This window comes from Saccopteryx leptura, chromosome 1, assembly GCF_036850995.1.
Source record: "Saccopteryx leptura isolate mSacLep1 chromosome 1, mSacLep1_pri_phased_curated, whole genome shotgun sequence".
Classification (NCBI taxonomy): Eukaryota; Metazoa; Chordata; class Mammalia; order Chiroptera; family Emballonuridae; genus Saccopteryx; species Saccopteryx leptura.
Genome location: NC_089503.1, coordinates 312,431,437 through 312,450,160, shown reverse-complemented (window position 1 = coordinate 312,450,160; position 18,724 = coordinate 312,431,437). Strand labels below are relative to the sequence as shown.

At 37.6% G+C, this 18,724-nt stretch overlaps 1 protein-coding gene across 4 annotated transcripts in view; it reads left to right on the top strand.

The window, feature by feature from the left end:
• MRTFA (myocardin related transcription factor A) overlaps positions 1 to 18,724 on the top strand; it is a 128,458-nt gene that overhangs the window by 6,953 nt on the left and 102,781 nt on the right. For 2 of the 4 annotated variants that reach the window (XM_066358480.1, XM_066358479.1), the window contains exon 1: positions 13,881 to 14,106. The exons of 1 other annotated variant lie outside the window; for it this stretch is intronic. In XM_066358480.1, coding sequence (XP_066214577.1) covers positions 14,061 to 14,106 — 46 coding nt within the window. In that variant the 5' untranslated portion in view covers positions 13,881 to 14,060. Of the gene's footprint in view, positions 1 to 13,879; positions 14,107 to 18,724 lie in introns of those variants that run through there. One more of the 4 variants, XM_066358481.1, reaches the window with a different exon arrangement.

Sequence of the window (18,724 nt, the reverse complement as noted above, 5' to 3'; positions counted from 1 at the left end):
ACTCGTAGATGCTTCTTGTATCTGTCTTGATTGGGCAAGCCCAGGGTTCTGAACCAGTGACCTTGGCATTCCAAGTTGATGCTGTATCCAGTGTGCCACCACAGGTCAGGCTCATGGTGTATTTTAAAAATATTCTTCTGTCTTCTTCTAAGCTGAGCACTTAGGTCTAAAAGATTAATTGATTCATCTATGGATTCTGTCTGGCCTTAGTTTGGAGAAGCCTGGAGACACATCACTAATGATTTTAAATGCATCCCCTTTGGCTCCAGCTAAAGGAGTTCTAGCACATATTGAATGAATGTATCAGAGAAAATTTAAGTTTCACTTTGCCTCTTCCTTTTATGGAGTAGTACTCTTTGAATGTCTTTTCCTCACATATCTGGTCCTTTTTTATAATTTGATATCAGTCTTTTAAGTATGTGTAAGTTTCAGAACTGGCTAAGCCTACATAAGGCTATTTTCAGGAGCCTTTAGAATGGGAGCTGAAATACCAGTTGCTTCTTTTTCTCATTGCAAATATATGGCATTTTAGTTATCCTGTAGGTTTTTGTGGGAAAGCCTGGGAATTTTTACATAATTCATATTTCTTGGCTTCTGTGGGAAAGTATATTTTGTGTTGCGAATGATCAAATTAAAAATGAGCTTTTGGAATAGAGTCCACTTAGAAGTTGGGGACTTGCTTATACTCTTAAGAGATTGTCTCTTAAAGGTTGGGAATTATAGAGTTGTGACATAGTGAATAGAAATGACATGAATGCATTACTCAGAAAGCCTTGCAGACAAAAGTTATATAAATTAGTGGATGACAAATTCATAAAGATTTCCGAAAGAAAGCTATCATTTTGGGGGCTATATTTTTTACCTTTTATTTTGTCCTTGACTTTTAAATTTTAATTTCAGGACAGTTGTTTGTATCTTCCTGCAATTCTGCTTTTCACTGGTGTGATCACCATGGAAATTAGTATTCAGCAGTTATTTATAAAGTGCCTATAGTAAGAGACACCAAGGAAGACATTGAAATGTTAAAGAATTTGTACCACAGCTACTAGTTTTGCCTCTTTCCCTCCCATTCCTTTAATGAATAAACCATTAGCACTTTTATCAGATCTAATAAATACCAAATTTCTTTGTTTTTCCTTTCTGTCTTAGGTAAATCATGTGATAGTTGGCAGAATAGTTACATCAAAGAAAAAAAAATCATACACCATGATGAAGTGGGATTTATTCTGGGGAAGCAAGGCTGGTACAATATTCACAAATCTATGTGATTCATCACATAAACAAAAAGAAGGAGAAAAACCGCATGATAATTTCAATAGATGCAGAAAAAGCATTTGATAAAATTCCGCACCCATTCATGATCAAAACTGTCAGCAAAGTGGGAATACAGGGAACATACCTCAACATGATAAAGGTCATCTATGACAAACCCACAGCCAACATCATACTCAATGGGCAAAAATGAAAAGCAATCCTCCTAAGATCAGGAACAAGGCAGGGTTGCCCCCTTTCACCACTCTTTTTTTTTTTGTATTTTTCTGAAGCTGGAAACGGGGAGAGACAGTCAGACAGACTCCCGCATGCGCCCGACTGGGATCCACCTGGCACGCCCACCAGGGGGCGACGCTCTGCCCACCAGGGGGCGATGCTCTGCCCCTCCGGGGCGTTGCTCTGTTGCGACCAGAGCCACTCTAGCGCCTGGGGCAGAGGCCAAGGAGCCATCCCCAGCGCCCGGGCCATCTTTGCTCTAATGGAGCCTTAGCTGCGGGAGGGGAAGAGAGATACAGAGAAGAAGGAGAGGGGGAGGGGTGGAGAAGCAAATGGGCGCCTCTCCTGTGTGCCCTGGCCGGGAATCAAACCCGGGACTTCTGCACGCCAGGCCGATGCTCTACCACTGAGCCAACCGGCCAGGGCCCCTTTCACCACTCTTATTCAATATAGTTCTGGAAGTCCTAGCCACAGCAATCAGATAAGAAGAAGAAATAAAGGCATCCAAATTGGAAAAGAAGAAGTAAAACTATCATTATTTGCAGATGATATGATATTGTATATAGAAAACCCTAAAGTTTCAGTAAAAAAACTATTGGACCTGATAAATGAATTCAGCAAGGTGGCAGGATATAAAATTAATACTCAGAAATCAGAGGCATTTTTATACACCAACAATGAACTGCCAGAAAGAGAAATTAATGAAACAATTCCCTTTACTATTGCAACAAAAAAATAAAGTACCTAGGAGTAAATTTAACCAAGGAGATTAAAGACTTGTACTCGGAAAATTATAAAACATTGATAAAAGAAATCAAGGAAGATACAAACAAGTGGAAGCATATACCGTGTTCATGGATAGGAAGAATAAACATCATTAAAATGTCTATATTACCCAAAGCAATTTATAAATTCAATGCAATACCAATTAAAATACCAATGACATACTTCAAAGATATAGAACACATATTCCAAAAATTTATATGGAACCAAAAAAGAACACGAATAGCCTCAGCAATCTTGAAAAGAAAGAATAAAGTGGGAGGTATCACACTTCCAGATATCAAGTTATACCACAAGGCCATTGTACTCAAAACAGCTTGGTACTGGTATAAGAACAGGAATATAGATCAGTAGAACAGAACAGAGAACCCAGAAATAATCCCACAACTTTATGGACAACTGATATTTGACAAAGGAGGTAAGAACATACAATGGAGTAAAGACAGCCTCTTCAACAAATGATTTTGGGAAAATTGGGCAGCTACCTGCAAAAAAAAAAAAAGAAACTAAACCACCAACTTACACCATTTACAAAAATAAACTCAAAATGGATAAAAGACTTAAATGTAAGCCGTGAAACCATAAGCGTCTTAGAAGAAAACATAGGCAGTAAGCTCTTCAACATCACTCACAGCAATGTATTTGCTGATTTATCTCCACGGGCAAGGGAAATAAAGGACAGGATGAACAAATGGGACTATATCAAACTAAATAGCTTTTGCACAGCTAAAGACAATAAGAACAGAATAAAAAGACAAACTACACAATGGGAGAACATATTTGACAATACGTCTGATAAGGGGTTAATAGCCAAAATTTATAAAGAACTTGTAAAACTCAACACCAGGAAGATAAACAATCTAATCAAAAAATGGGCAAAAGAAATGAATAAACACTTCTCCAGAAAGGACATACAGATGGCCAATAGGTATATGAAAAAATGCTCAACATCACTAATCATTAGAGAAATGCATTAAAACCACAATAAGATATCACCTCACACCAGTCAGAATGGTGCTGATCAACAAAACAACACAGAATAAGTGCTGGCGAGGATGTGGAGAAAAGGGAACCCTCCTGCACTGCTGGTGGGAATGCAGACTAGTGCAGCTACTGTGGAAAACAGTATGGAGATTCCTCAAAAGATTAAAAATCAAACTGCCTTTTGACCCAGCCATCCCACTTTTTAAGAATATATCCCAAGAACACCATATCACTGATTCAAAAGGACAAATGCACCCCCATGTTTATGGCAGCATTGTTCACAATAGTGACGATCTGGATATATCCCAAGTGTCCGTCAGTGGACGAGTGGATTAAAAAGCGATGGTACATATATACAATGGAATACTATAGGGCTATGAAAAAGAAGGAAATCTTACCTTTTGCAACCAAATGGATGGACCTGGAAACTATTATATTAAATGAAATAAGCCAGGCAGAGAAAGAAAAATATCATACAACCTCACTCATTTGAGGAATCCAATGAACAATATGAACTGAGGAACGGAATTGAGACAGAAGAGAAATCAAAGGGACCAGAGGATAAGAGGACAGAGGGAAAGGGGATGATAGGATGGGATAAACCTGCAGGGAAGGGGGGAGGGCGCTGTAGGGAAGGGAGGGGGGCAAGGGAGATGTTGAGGGGAATACGGGGGAGGGGGGATGCATTTGGGGCGACACTAGAATCTATGTATACACAATAAATTAAAAGCAATAGTAATAATAAAAAGAAACATCAAAGAGCTGTGTAACCACTACTTATTCCAAATTACTCATTGTGAGCCCCAAGGAAGCCTCCCGTGTGATCACAACCCCATTTCTTCTTCCTAGGAGTAACTGCTGTTCTTTATAATCATTTGTTTTATCAGCCATGTATTTATTCCTAAACAATATACTATAATTTAGTTGAAGTCTACATGACTGAATTTGTCTCAGCATAATATGGTATTCATTCATGTAGATAGCTTTAGTTCACCCATTTTCATTAATGTATTGTGGATGCACCTATGGAAAATTTTCATAATTTTATAAAAATCCATTTGGTTGGTGAACATTTGGGTTCTTTTCCAGGTTTAGGTTATTCTATGTTGCTGTGAATGTTCTTCTTGTAACTTGGTACATGGGTACAGGCATATATACATAGGAATGGAAATTCCTATTATGTATGTGTGTCTGTAGTAATGTAAAATTATTAGGTAATGCTAAACTTTTCCAAAGTGGTTGTACCAGTTTATATGCTCTCCAGCAATATATGAGCTTTCTCATTGCTCCATATCCTTGATAACACTCAGAATTGTTAGACTTTTTTGTTTGTTTTGTTTTTTAGAGAGAGAGAGAGAGAGAGAAGCATCAATTTGTAGTTGTATCATTGTAGTTGTTCATTGATTGCTTCTCATATGTGCCTTGACTGGGGGCTCCAGCCAAGCCAGTGTCCCCTTGCTCAAGCTAGCGACCATGGGATTGTGTTGATGATCCCACGCTCAAGCCAGCAACTTTGCGCTCAAACCTGCTATCTCGGGGTTTTGAACCTGGGACTTCAGCGTTCCAGGTCGATGCTCTCTATCCACAGTGCCACCACTGGTTGGGCATGGAATCATTTACACTTTTTAATGTTTACTATTCTGCTAGTTAGATAAGGTATCTTATGACATTCTTGATTTTCATATTACTGTTTTCTAATGAGATAAAAAATCTCTTATATTTATTGGTCATTTGTATTTCTTTTGTTGTGAAGTGCCTAGTGAAATCTTTTGCCCTTTTTTTCTATTGCCATTTGTTTTCCTGTCGACTAATAGTTCTTTATATATTTGGAATACTAGTTTGTTATTCTTAAATGTATTATGGATACCTTTCCCACTCTGTGATATGTCTTAATCATTCTCTATAATTCTTTTGATTAAGAATTTCTAAATTTAATGTTGATTTATGAGTCTTTTATAGTTAGTTTTATGTCTTAATTTTTTTTTGTACGGGGGTAAAATAAGCCCCAATTTATTTATTTTTTCAAATGGATTCTCATTTATTAAAAAGACTGTGCTTTCCTCATTGACCAGCAGAGCTGTCTCTTTCATGTATCAAGGACCTACCTGTGTGTGGTGTGTTTCTGAGCTCACTGTTTGCATTAGTCTTACTTATCTATGCTTGTACCAACACCTAATACTTTTTTTTTTTTGGATTGAGGGTGAGAGAAAGGAAGGGAGGATGAAAAGCATCAACTTGTCGTTGCTTTCACTTTAGTTGTGTATTGATTGCTTCCAAGGCTTTGGGATTGTGTGCTAAGTATTGGAGAGATAGTAAGGAACAAGACAGATAAGGTTCTCATTGTCATGGAATTTACAGTTAGTGAAAGAAAGATTAAACAAAGACTTATATACGCTAATTCATAGTTAAAACTTTGAGAAGTGCTTGGGGGGGGGCAGAGCATAAGATGTTATAACAGATTTAATAGTGATGGTTCTAATTTAGGTGGTAGGGTGTTGGTCAGGAAAAGCCTCTTGAGGGAAGAGACATTTAAGCTGACAGCCAAAGCATAAGTAGTGATGGGCAAACAAAGGAAAGAGGGACTAGCTAGCATCTGTTAAGGCTGAGGGAAGGGGGACAGGGAAAGGGAAACGGGACAAATAGGGGGTTATTGGGGAAAACTTGGCACAGCAAAACTAAGAGAATACCAGTATGTCAGTGGAGGGATTGAGAGAGAGAATGATGTGAAATAGGTAGATAGGGGCCAAATCACACTGGCCTTTGTAGGCCTTGTTAAGAATTGAGGTTCTTGAGAAATACATTGTCCCATTCCAGAGTGCCCGATTTATACTTCTGTCAATGCTGAGTGCCTGGTTCATTTATTAATATTGATAGTGCCATTTGTAAAAGACTGCTAATGTGATAGATGAAACGTTTTCATTTCTATTTGTATTTCCTGAATTACTAGTGTGGAAGAACTTTTCTCTAAATGTTTGTAGCTGGTGGGTGTTTGATTCTTTTTGACCATCCAGTTGCTCACTAAAACATTATTTTTAAGGTTCTTCCACAAGTACTTAGTAACAGACTGGGACTACTTGTCAGGAATTTGTAAAAAGAGTTTTCTACATGTCTTTCACTCTTAGTACTCTGCATAAAGAAAGGGCTGGATTAGGTCAAGACTGGGTTTATTTTGGCTTTGTTATTTTATAATTCATGGGTATACAAGTTTGTGGAGTTGGAAGTTTGAAAAGAAACTGATGAACTTTGGTGCCTTTATTTTTTTAAGAGCTAGCTCACATCATTCTTCCCCTAAAATGCAATCCAAGTCTCTTGTAACCAGAATGAAGTGCTTCTGCTTTTATATCTGTTTAGCTTGTTGTTTGTAGCACATTATTTTTCATTTTTTAAAATTGCCGGTTAGAAATTTTCTATCCTACTTCATTATAAGGCCCTTGAAGGCAGAGATAGTGTCAGTCTGATTCATCCTTGTCTTTGTACTCCTGTTGGCTTTGACGTTGTGCACAATGACAATATTTCAGACATATAGTATGAATGAGTTGGCTGTTTATATTTATGGCTATCATAGCCCTTAACATTTACTACACTTTGAAGAGTTAGCTGAAAGTACAGCCTTCATCTATCCTGAAGCCAAGGAATAGCATACCTATGGTGATGTGTGATTCTTCCAGGTCTGCAGATCTTGACTGGGTTTTCCATCAGTAGTAGGTTGTGGTCACAGGAAATAGAAGGTGCCCAGAACCTGTAGTAACTTGCCTGGGTGCTGGGTTATGTTTCTTTTGGATATTTTCTTGCCCAATACTAGGTATTTGGGGGAGAGACTTAACTGGTTAGAACTTAAAAAATTTTAATATGATGATTAGATTTTTGTAGAGCTGAAAACTCATCATACATGCAGTTGTGAGAACCCAAATCAGAAATGGACATAGGAATAAGGTTACATTTCAGTGTTCTGAAATCCCATAGAAATCATTTGTTATTTTGTGTATACCTGTTTATACTATAGTCTATCATAGAAATTGATATCAGTTGTTAGTGAGGTTGACTATCTTTTGATGGTTAAAGGATTGCTTATTTTGTAGGTGACATAGGCTCTCTGTTTCTGTAGTTTCTCCTACTCATTCCCTACAATTTGGACATTTTCATTGTCATTAGCACTTAATATTGCTGAGGGCATTATTGTGGATGTCCTTATTTATGTTAATCCTGTACTTCAATGCTATGGATAATTTGTCTTTTTCATGTGGTTTTCTAAATAATAACATCTTCAGAGTGTGTTCTAATGAAAATTGTAGTAGACTACCTTTCTTTTCTGGGGTAGGTAGGGATTCTTTTGTTATGAACTTTTCTCATGCTATTAGAATTTTTTTGTGGTAAATAGGGCTTTTCATTTCATTTAGCATACATTTATGAATGCTTTCACATCAGATACTGTGGTGGATCTTTTAATGCAGGGGCATTAAGTCCTGTGGTAAAGAGCAGCAATAGAGGTGGGCCCAGGTTCTTGGGGAGTATAAATAGGGGCTATTTATCATATTCATGGAGTGTGTGAAGAGATTGAGGAAAATGCCAGAATCAGGAAAGGCTTTCTGGAGGAGGCAGTACTTAAACTCTTCTTTTTTTTTTTTAACTGAGTCTTGAAGGATGAATTAGAATCGGGTGATAACAAGGATGGGTTTTAATTGAGGCAAGACTGGAGAGAAAGGAGCACAATTAAGAAGCTGTTGCTGAAGTACTACCTATGAAATGTCCTTGTGAAAAACTTTAACCTGAATTGAATCAAGCTGTTGTACCTAATTTGTAGTTCACTGAAAGTATAGGGGATGGAGCATGGGTAGATAATGCCATGAGGATACAGTCAGCAAAACCCAAAATGTTGGAAAACAATCTGGCTTTTTCAACAAAGAAAAGAAGAAAGGAAGGAGGGACTCTATAGATTAAGAGAAATTTAAGAGTCATCACTGAAAATGCAGTGTGGCATGACTGGTGGTGGCGCAGTGGATAGAGCGATGTCCTGGAACAGCTGAGTTCCCAGGTTCAAAACCCTGAGGTCACCAGCTTGAGTGTGGTCTCTCTGGCTTTCCAGCCTGAGTGCGGGCTGCCAGTTTGAGCATGGGGTTGTTGGTTTGAACATAGGTTGCCGATTTGAGTGTGGGATTATTAACATGATCCCATGGTCGCTGGCTTGAGCCCAAAATTCGCTAGCTTGAACCCCAAGGTCACTGGCTTGAGCCCTCCTGGTCAAGGCACGTCTGAGAAGCAATCAGTGAACAACTAAAGTGATGCAACTATGAGTTGATTGTCATTTCTCTTCCTTCCTGTCTGTCTGTCTCTCACAAAAAAAAAAAAAAAAAAAAAAAAGTAATGTGTTGTTCCTGTTGGACTCTGATTTGATTAAATCAGTATTGATTTAATCAAGTTTTTCTTTGGGGAAACTTGAGCATTGATTGGATAGTTGATAATATTAAGGAATTTTAAAAATTTAGTTGTAATGGTATATAGTGCTCCTGTTAAAAAACAAATTTTTGTTTTTTGTATATACAGAATAAAATGAAATTAGATGATACTTAGAATTGGCTGCAGAGTGATCCAGTGTTGGCTGGGTGCTGTGTGTGTGTGTGGGGTGATATGTTGATATATTTTGAAGCTAGATGCTGGGGTACATTGAACTCATTATGCCATTATTTCTACCTTTGTGCATGTTTGAACTTTTCTATAATGTTTAAAAAAACTGTTGCTATACTCCAGGTAAGAATTATTAAGGACCTAAAATAAAACTCTGGTTGTAGAGATGTAGCAAAAAGGATGGATTTAGGAATAAATTATGTGGTTGATAATTACTTATACTTAGATGTTTGGGGTTGGAGTGTTACTGTTACCTAAGATAAGGCAAATGGAAGCAGTGTACCTTGAGGTCATGGTATTGGAAGCTTGCTTTTGGAATGCATAGTTGGTAGCATACATATGAAGTCAGAGCTAGACATGGATCAGTATGTAGGTGGTAGTTAACCTTAAGAAGGGATGAGATTGCCCAGGGAGAATACGTAAAAGGAAAAGGGTGCCCCTGAGAAGGGCAGAGAAAGAGGAGCCACTTAGGATTCTGAGAGAAAAAGTCAGAAAGTTAGGAAAGTAGGCTTTTTAAGAAACTCAAGGAGATCAGAAGTTTTCAGAAGGGTATGGAAACTATGACAGGTCAAGTAGGATTAGAGCTTGTTTAACAGTTCCTCTTGATTATGAACACTAAAGTCCTTTGGGGAGCTGGTGGGGGTTGGAAAAGCTTTGTGGGTAAGCTGTTGCTATCCTGCAGTTATTAAGTCCCTTCAGGGTAGATTAATAGAGACTGTAAATCAGGGGTTGGGAACCTATGGCTCGCGAGCCAGATGTGGCTCTTTTGATGGCTGCATCAGCTTGCAGACAAATCTTTAATAAAAAAAAATAACGTTAAAAATATAAAACATTCTCATGTATTACAATCCATTCATTTCCTACTGCTCATGTTTATGGTTGCGGGTGGTTGGAGCCAATCACAGCTGTCCTCCAGGACAACACCAAATTTTTACTGGATAATGCGTAACATACATGGGTCGTTGTATGGCTCTCACGGAATTACATTTTAAAATATGTGGCGTTCATGGCTCTCTCAGCCGAACAGGTTCCCGACCCCTGCTGTAGATCATATTAAACTTGTGTTGATTAGCTAAAGCTTTAGGATTACCATATTTCCCCATGTATAAGATGCACCTTAATTTTGGGGCCCTAAATTTGAAGAAGAAAAAAGAAAGTGTTATGTAAAGTTATTGGACTCAAGTTTTATTCATCATAAAATTCATACAACTCCTCATCACTCTGAAAACTCCCATCCATTAGCTTGTCCTCATCTGTGTCTGATGACAAATCACTGTCTTCATATATTGCCACGTCCTCCAGTTTCATCTATGGCATTTGAAATGCCACACTTCTTAAATGACTTGACAATGCTCTCAATCTTGATATTATCCCAGGATTTTTTCACCCAGGAACAAACTTTTTCTATAGTTGGTTTCTTCACTCTTCTGGGTGGTGTCAAATTGTCCCCAGAAGACTTCATCCATTGGCTCCATTCATCTCTTATGGCAGCTTTGAAGTGTTTGTTAATGCTGACATGAAGTGGTTGGCACTGGATGTCAAGCCTCCAGGTATAGTGGCAAGTTTTGTTTTTTGCTCTGCAGCAATCTTCTTTGTGTTTTTTGTTATGTGTGCCCTGAACTGATCAAGCACCACTAGGGCAGGTTTGCGTAAGAGCTCACCTGGTCTCCTCCAAACTTTCTCAAACCAGATCTTCATCCCACCCTGATCCATCCAACCCTTGTCATGAATGTGGACTATCAGTTCTTGAGGAATGTCTTCTTTTGACATTATTTTGTGTTTGAAAATCAGCATAGGAGGCAGTGTGGTTCCATTGGCACAACAAGCTAGAACAACTGTATAATGGCTCTTTTCATGTCCACTTGTCTTTGCAGTTATAGTTTTCACCCCCTCCTTCTCAACAGTTCTGTTACTTGGGACATCAAATTGAAGGGGGACTTCGTCCAGATTTGCAGTCTGTCCCAACTCACAAACTGATATGTCTTCCAACATTGAATGACAAAATGATGAAGTTCAAGGATCTTCTTCTGCTCATAGCTTTCAGGCATCTTTTAGGCAAGTCTGGTGCATGTACACATGCTTAGTACATTCTGTTTCATGAACCTGAAGCACCAATTGTGTTCTCCTTTGAAATGAGTAACTTCTTTTTCATCAGCAGTTCGTCTTGCCTCATGCTGAACTGTCTTTGTGGACACAGGAATTCCAATTGCCCTTCGCTCTTCAGCCCATATCTCCAATTCCCTCTCTAAATCAGGCCATTTTGCTGACTTGCCTCTCATGGCCTTCTTCTGCCGTGGCGTTTTCAGTAGGGTTTCTCCTTCCTGTAGCCAGTCTCGGATTGATTTCTCAGTTGGAGGAGGACCAAACTTAAGTTCAGCAGCACAATTCCCATTTACTTTTGCAAACTGGATGACTTTTAACTTGAATTCAGCACTGTACAAAAATCTTTTCTGAGCAGAACGTGGCAAAATGTAACCTACCGTAATATACCAGTAACAAATGCAAAACAATGAACGCAAAGACAACAAAGTGGGAAATGCAAGTAAAAAAAATCTACAACCACTGTATAAGACACAGTTTTTAGATCCCAACTTTTTTGAAAAAATGATGTGTTTTATACATGGTGAAATACGGAAAAAGCAAAAGTTTGGGGGTTTTTTGTTTGTTTTTGAAATTAAGAGTATTAACCTTCATTCCCTTGGTGCCATTAACTTGAAAATCATGTTCACTTGTGCAGAGACCTTGTCAAAGTTAACTTGAGTTCTTTTCCTATGAAATTTTTGCTAATTTACACAAAAAATAGAACTGAATCTGCCACTAGGAGTTCAAACTTTTAGAATTGTGAAACCTGTCACTGTGCTGCTGCTCTGGGGTAAATGCAAAATCTTAGCAGTAGGCAAAGATGTTGCTTATTGTTTTCTTTCTATTTTAAGATTAATTTTTTAGGTTTTTATTTTAAAAATTGTTAAAATAACAATTTCTATAGCTCCTTTAATCCCAAAGTGCAGATGAAATAGATAATGGATGTGGAACTGCTGTGAAAAAGTTAGCAAGTCAGGCCCTCGCTGGTTAGCTCAGTTGGTTAGAGCATCATCCTGATATGCAAAGGTTGTGGGTTCGATCCCCAGTCAGGGCACATAAACAGATCGATGTTTCTGTTTCTCTCTTTTCATCTCCCTCTTCCTGTCTCCCCCCCTCTCTCCCAGTTAAATAAATTAAAAAATCAATTAAAAAAGTTAATAAGTCAGTCGAAATGTGATGTGTCAATATCTATGTAGGGCTAGAATATTGTGGCCTTCTAAACACTTCTATACAGCAAAGAGAGAAGTTTTGGCAGGAAGGAAACAGCCCTCTGCCCTCCCAACCGTCTTCTGTGTAGGAATCTTGTAATTTGTATATATTTTCCTGTAAGTACAGAACTGTGAGAACTTGTTTCTTTTGAAAAACCCTCACCCAGCAAATTGTACAACCCACATAGGGACAAAGGAATGACTCAACCTTTTAGGGATGCTTTTCCAATAGTTGCTAACCTCTGACCAGACAATAATATAGTATGAGAGTTGAAATTTACCCATTTTTCATAAGACAGTTTCAGAGCTTGGTTGCCAGAAAGGGACAGAGAGAATGATTCTGTCTTTCCAGAGCAGCATTTAACCCACACTGGCTGCCACTCTGTTGCCTGTTGAGTCATTCCCACAGTTCTATATAGAGCTTTTCTTTTAAACATGATGTTCTTGGAGTGAGAAAGGAAGTTTTTCTCTCCTCCACAGAATCTCTTCCACCCAAATTTGCGTTGCTTTTCTTTTCTAATAACAAAAATTGCCCTCAAGTCATTCTGAGAGTTTTCTCTTTTAAGGGGCCTTAGTGCTTTCATTTATCATTTGTTTGACTATGTAAACATTTAGGCATTCACTGGACTGAGTTTGCAGCAGTAGACTCTCAAGATCCAGGCTGGGAAAAAAAAAAGATGCAGGCTGATTACTTAACTAGAAAGATTTAGGAATTCTAGGTTACCACGCTAAATATGGATTTCTAGTTTTCAGCTGTTTAAAAATCAATTAAATATGCTAAAAAGCATCCAAATATTCTTATGAATATTGGTGAAAAGTACTGTGAAGGGAATGAATGACCTTTTAATTTTGAATAACTGAAAATTGCTGTAATTTAAAAGGGTTTTAGTTTGTTCTTGTTTTTGCAATGGAAGGTAAAGTACTCATGCTTGTTCATATTCAGAAGATCATACTCTGTGTTTGTAGAAAAAGAATTGAAGTTTCTTTATCAGGGAAAGAAAATTCTTATGTTTTGGAACTGTGTTCTTATGTGTTCCATATATTTAGCAAGATCATAAAGCATTTTCAAAAAGTCACATAACATCAGTAAGCTGTCTATTCACAGATCATATGTCTCACATAGAAACAAATCAGGGGCTCTTATAGGGGATTGGCAGATCTGAAAGACAGATTACAGCTTTGGAATGTATTCAGATGACTTTTTGAAACAGATATTTTAATTGGAGTGGGGGTGGAGAAATAGTTGAGCTTCTGTAGTTAAATATTCAACTTTCTTAGCCTGTTATCTATAAATATCACAGATGAAAAAGCATTAGAACTCTTTTTTTTTTCAGAATGTTAACTCATCATACATATTTATTTGTATGTATATTTCTATGTGCCTAATCCTCATCCCCACTTCTCATCAATGGGTCAGTAATTGGGCTGATTCTTTCACAAGATTGAGTGGTTTGAATTGCATTTGATTTGTTGCTTTAAACTGCATATCCTAAGATGTTTAACAAAACCTCATTTTCCCTTCTTAAAAAGAGAGAGGAAAAAAGCAACTGATCCGTTTGCTGAAGGTCTCTTTCCGTATTTCTCCTCCCCCAGAGACAAATAGCAAGGGGAGGAGCTCACTCACTGTTCTAACCACACTTCATATGTCTGTCTTAACTTGAGAGCTTTTTTGGTTTCCTGTCGACAGTAATTCAACTCTTTGCCACCTTGACTTGCCTGAAGGCTGGAGAAACTGATAACTGCACCGAGAAAGGGAGTTCTCACTGTCTGATTTGAGCATAAGGCATGAAATTGAATTTACAAAAGTTTCAGTAGCGTCTGAAGACATCTTTCTATTACGACTTGGAATTTTTTTTTATTATATTTGCAAGCTGTTTCTGAGAAGAATCTGTCATGACTCTTCTGGAACCTGAGATGTTAATGATGGCTGTGCAGTCCGGTAATTCCCGTATTTCCTGCAAATCCTCTTTGCCCTAGGTTTCTTGAACAAGGTTGGGAATATTTGTACTAGGATTGGATGGAGATGGGGAGGAAGATAGGTGGGGTAAAGATTAATGGTCCAGTAAATGTATGCATTTTCAGATTTTAATTGTAAAAATAATTTTTTTTTCTAATTGCATATTCTAATTATTCAGACATAGTTTTGAATTAGATGTTTACTGACCTTAAAACTATTCAGTGAGGAGACCTATGTGGGAAAAAATTATTATTTTCCTTTAATCAGTTATTTTATCATCTAAGGCACTACTTTTAATCTGAGATAATTAACTGGCTTTTGCTTTTTTATACAATACTGTCTTTAAGCAATAATCTCTACTTTATTTTTATGTCTATGTAAAAGCATATTTAAATTTTATTTCTTTAGCTGTTCTTTTGTGGTGTAAACTCTTTTCTGTTTCGCCTTTTGGTTCTTTGGAAATATTCTTGATAACATAGGATTGGGACTCAAGTTTTGAAGATGGGAAAGTCTGAGCAAGGAGACAGTAAACAAAGAATGAAGGATTTTTAAAATTCTTTCTCTAGAACAGTTTTCCCAACTCAAAAGTATCTTAAAACATTAAAAATTCCAGTTTGTTTTTAATGGTTTGTCTTACTTTTAGTGTTTTTAAACTTGTAAGTTAGATATCTAAAAATAGGGAATGTTCTTTTGTTATTTTTAGACTTCTGCTAGAATGTAGTCTCTAGTGTTTTCCTGTTTCACAGCATATCTTGATGGATTCATACAAGTGGCATTTGAGGACCTCTTCCCATCCACTGGCCTTCACTCAAAGGAGAATGATACTCCTTAGTTCTGGCAGACTGTCTCGGGCAGAATTGGTCTCACTGTTCTCCTTGGGGAGCACTTAGATAGTATGTTGAAAGACACAGATAACCATCTGAAGACAGGATCAGATGCTATCTGGTTAAGCTTTATGGGCAGGTAAGGGGCAAAGAGAAAAGATACTACTACTGTTTTTTTTTTCTGGTTTTACAATTAAGACCATTGATGAGTCATTTATTGAGTTTTTCTGTTCCTATCTGCTATGTGTTCCAGGTTGCCTTTCCTTTTCCTCCCCCAGATCTGTTGAGTGCTGTGTTCTAACAGAATAATGTGCTTTATCTGAATGTTTCCCATCTGTCTTTGATGAAATAGCTCCCAGTTACACTGACTTGCATTATTTTTTCCTCTGTATTCTAATTCTCTGCTATCTGCAGGCAAGTGCATAGTTCATCTTAGGGAGTAGATAGATGTTAGCATTTGAATTCTCTTACCCTTCTTTGATCATCTTTTACTTATATATCACCTCAGTCCAGTAACTTTCCTTAATGAAGGTTAAAAGATTGTTTGCTTTCTCCTAAAGTGTCTCACTGTTTCCAGCTGGATGAGGGAAAAGGATTTACTTATTTTCTTGTCTTACTTAAGAGCTGTTTTTCCTATGACATATGTTGGGCTGAGCTAGCCATCCATCTGTTGGACCAACTACTTCATAAAACTTTCAAAGGATAATAGGATGTAAGACAAGTATAGATGAAATTGACAAGGGTGTTGGATACAGGTAAAATGAAAGGTCTGCAGAGAACATGTATTTGGGCCTCTTTCTTTTGCCTGTGTGTGTAAAAGTAGAGAAACTGGGTATAAGAAGGAGTAATAGGAAACTGATTTCTCTGATGGTTGTGATTCCTAAATGTTCAAAACTTAATGTTGTGTTGGTTTTGTGAAATTGTTACTGTTTTCTTCTGAAATTCTACCCTTCAGAAGTTATGGATTATAACAGTAATATGACGGCAATATTTATGATGAGAAGTAAAAAACATCTGTTATGAACTAAATAAACTATATAGTTTAATAAACTAAAGCCAACCACTTTAAAAAAAATAGTCAAGACATTTAGACTGTGTGAGCCATACATTTTCTAGCAGTAAAATATTTGGACCTCCATGAGTATATGCTTTAAAGATGAAACTACTGTATAATAAGATTTTTAAAGTAATTAAACCTCTTTAAGACAAGATTCAAGATGGAAAAGTCTTTACCTTAAATTAAACTTTAGAATATTTTAGCAAAGTTCCAGGGTATATTGCATAGTTATTGACAGTTTTCACTTAGTATCTGGAACTTGGAGATTTTGGTGAGGCATACTTGCATGTAAAGACTTTCATTCTGCTTACCTGATGGGGGTCTCTTCCTGATCCTTTGAGATCCCATTCAGATACTGCCTTTCTGTGAAACCTGTCTTGATTGAGTCAGCCCTTCTCTCTGTTCTTGCAGCACTACCTTTACAGTGTAGACTAATTATCATTTTTACAGGCCTTCCTAATTAGCTTATTAGCGTCTCAAAGACAATATATATATTTTAAAAACTTTTTACTTACTGGTTTTAATGAGAGAGGGAGAGAGGGACACACACAACAACATCGATCTTTTCCTGTATGTGCCCTGACTGAGGATTGAACTGCACTTTGGGACAAGGCTCTAATCAACTGGCAATATATTTATCTATATATTGGCTTCTGACATTGGCACATGTAGACCTTCATAAAGTTTTTTTTTAATGAATGAAGAATGTGTTAGCATTCTTCTCCTAATAAATAGACATATAAGCCTTTTATTTTTTTAAATTTTAAAAAGATTTTATTTATTGAGTTTACAGAGAGGAAGGAGAGAGAGAAAAAGGCTGGGGGAGGAACAGAAAGCATAAACTCGTAGTTTCATGCATGTATCTTGACTGGACGAGCCGGGGTTTTGAACTGGTGACCTAAGCTTTCCAGGTCGATGCTTTATCTACTGTGCCACCACAGGTCAGGCAGCATATAAGCCTTTTAAATAAAAAATTTACTGAAGTGTTTTGAGATGTTTTGCATTAAGAAATTAATACATTTCTAACCACCATCCTGTATCTTAGCCAATTCTTGTCCAAAGCAGGTGCTGTTGAAAGCATGACTTTCAGCACTGAAATTTTTCCACATCTCAGGATACGCAGTGTGTCCTATCTTCCTGTGATGTGTACTGCTAAATCTAAGTGTTCTGATCAAGCCACAGTTAGAAGATTGAAGCATCTGTCACTACCATGGAAACCTATCTAGAACATTGTGATTAGAAAAATAATTATCTGAGATGGCTATTTGGGATTTCTAAAGCTAGAACTAAGGAAATATTGGGGCACAGCACTGAGTCTTGAGTATTTTAAAACAAATTCTGGGGCTCAGCTCTGGAGAGCTAATATCATATATTGTAAGGCTTTGACCAAGCAGACCCAGTCCCTGCATTCAGCCAGTGCAGTCTTAGCAGTTTATAACTGTACAGTAGTGGGACAGAGTTCCTTATAGAGGAAAGGATTGAAGCATTTCTCCAGGTATGCTTTGGTCCCATGACATGCACCCAGTCTTGATGAGGCAGTTAGGGAACAGTTCATTTTTTCTCTCTCTTGTGCACATATGTTTGTACATCCACCCGCCCACACACACTGTACCCAGACACATACACACTACCCACACCCTATCCTCCACTCCCACCCTTGACTATGTATAGGATATCTCTGATTGTAAGAAACTAGTAACAGTGACTGCCTCATGGGATTGGGCTGGAAGAATTTTTGTTTCAAAACAATTGAGTTCTCTTTTAAGTTTATTGTGATTATGGTATGCCCCATAAATGCAGAAGAATATATAGATTGTGTACTGCAATATATGCAGTACACATGGACACATTACTCAATCTAAAATAAAACACAATTAACACTGAAGTCTCTTAAGTGTCCTTTTTGATTTATCCCTTAACAAAACTACTATTTGCTTTTAACTGTATATACCTTTTGATTCTTTTGTGTACCACATGCATGATACCTATTCAAAAATATTAATTCATTAGTAATTTTAAAGTATTTCCTTAGTCCATTTACTTTCTCATTCCTGATGTCTGTTACTTAATTCTTCTATATTTCTCTAACTTCTTGTCCCCTGATCATTATAGTTTCCCTCCGAACTGTATATTTTATTTTACTTTATTTTATTTACTTTACTTTTTATTTTACTTATTTCTTTTTCCATCTGAGAGAAGGGGAGATAGATAGACAGATTCCCATATGCTCCCTGACTGGGATCTATTCGGCAGTCCTCATCTAGGACTGATGCTCTGTCCATCTGGGGCCATCCTTGCAACTGAGCTATTTTTAGCACCTGAGGAAGAGGCTCCACAGAGTCATCTTCAGCACCTGGGGCCAATGCGCTTGAACCAGTTGAGCCATGGCTGTGGGAAGAGAAGAGAGAGAGAGAACGGAGAGGGGAGATATGGTTATTTCTCCTGTGTATCCTGACCAGGAATCAAACCTGGGCCATTCACACGCTGGGCCGATGATCTACCACTGAGCCAACTGGCCAGGGCTTGAACTGTATGTTTTTTAATACTATAGGTTGGAGAGAATGGAGTCATAATTTGTAAAAGTAAGGTTGGTCTGACCTGTGGAGGCACAGTGGACACAGTGTCGACCTGGGATGCTGAGGTGACTGGTTCAAAATCCTGGGCTTGCCATGTCAAGGCACATATGAGAAGCCAATACCCTATCCCCTTAAAAAAAAGG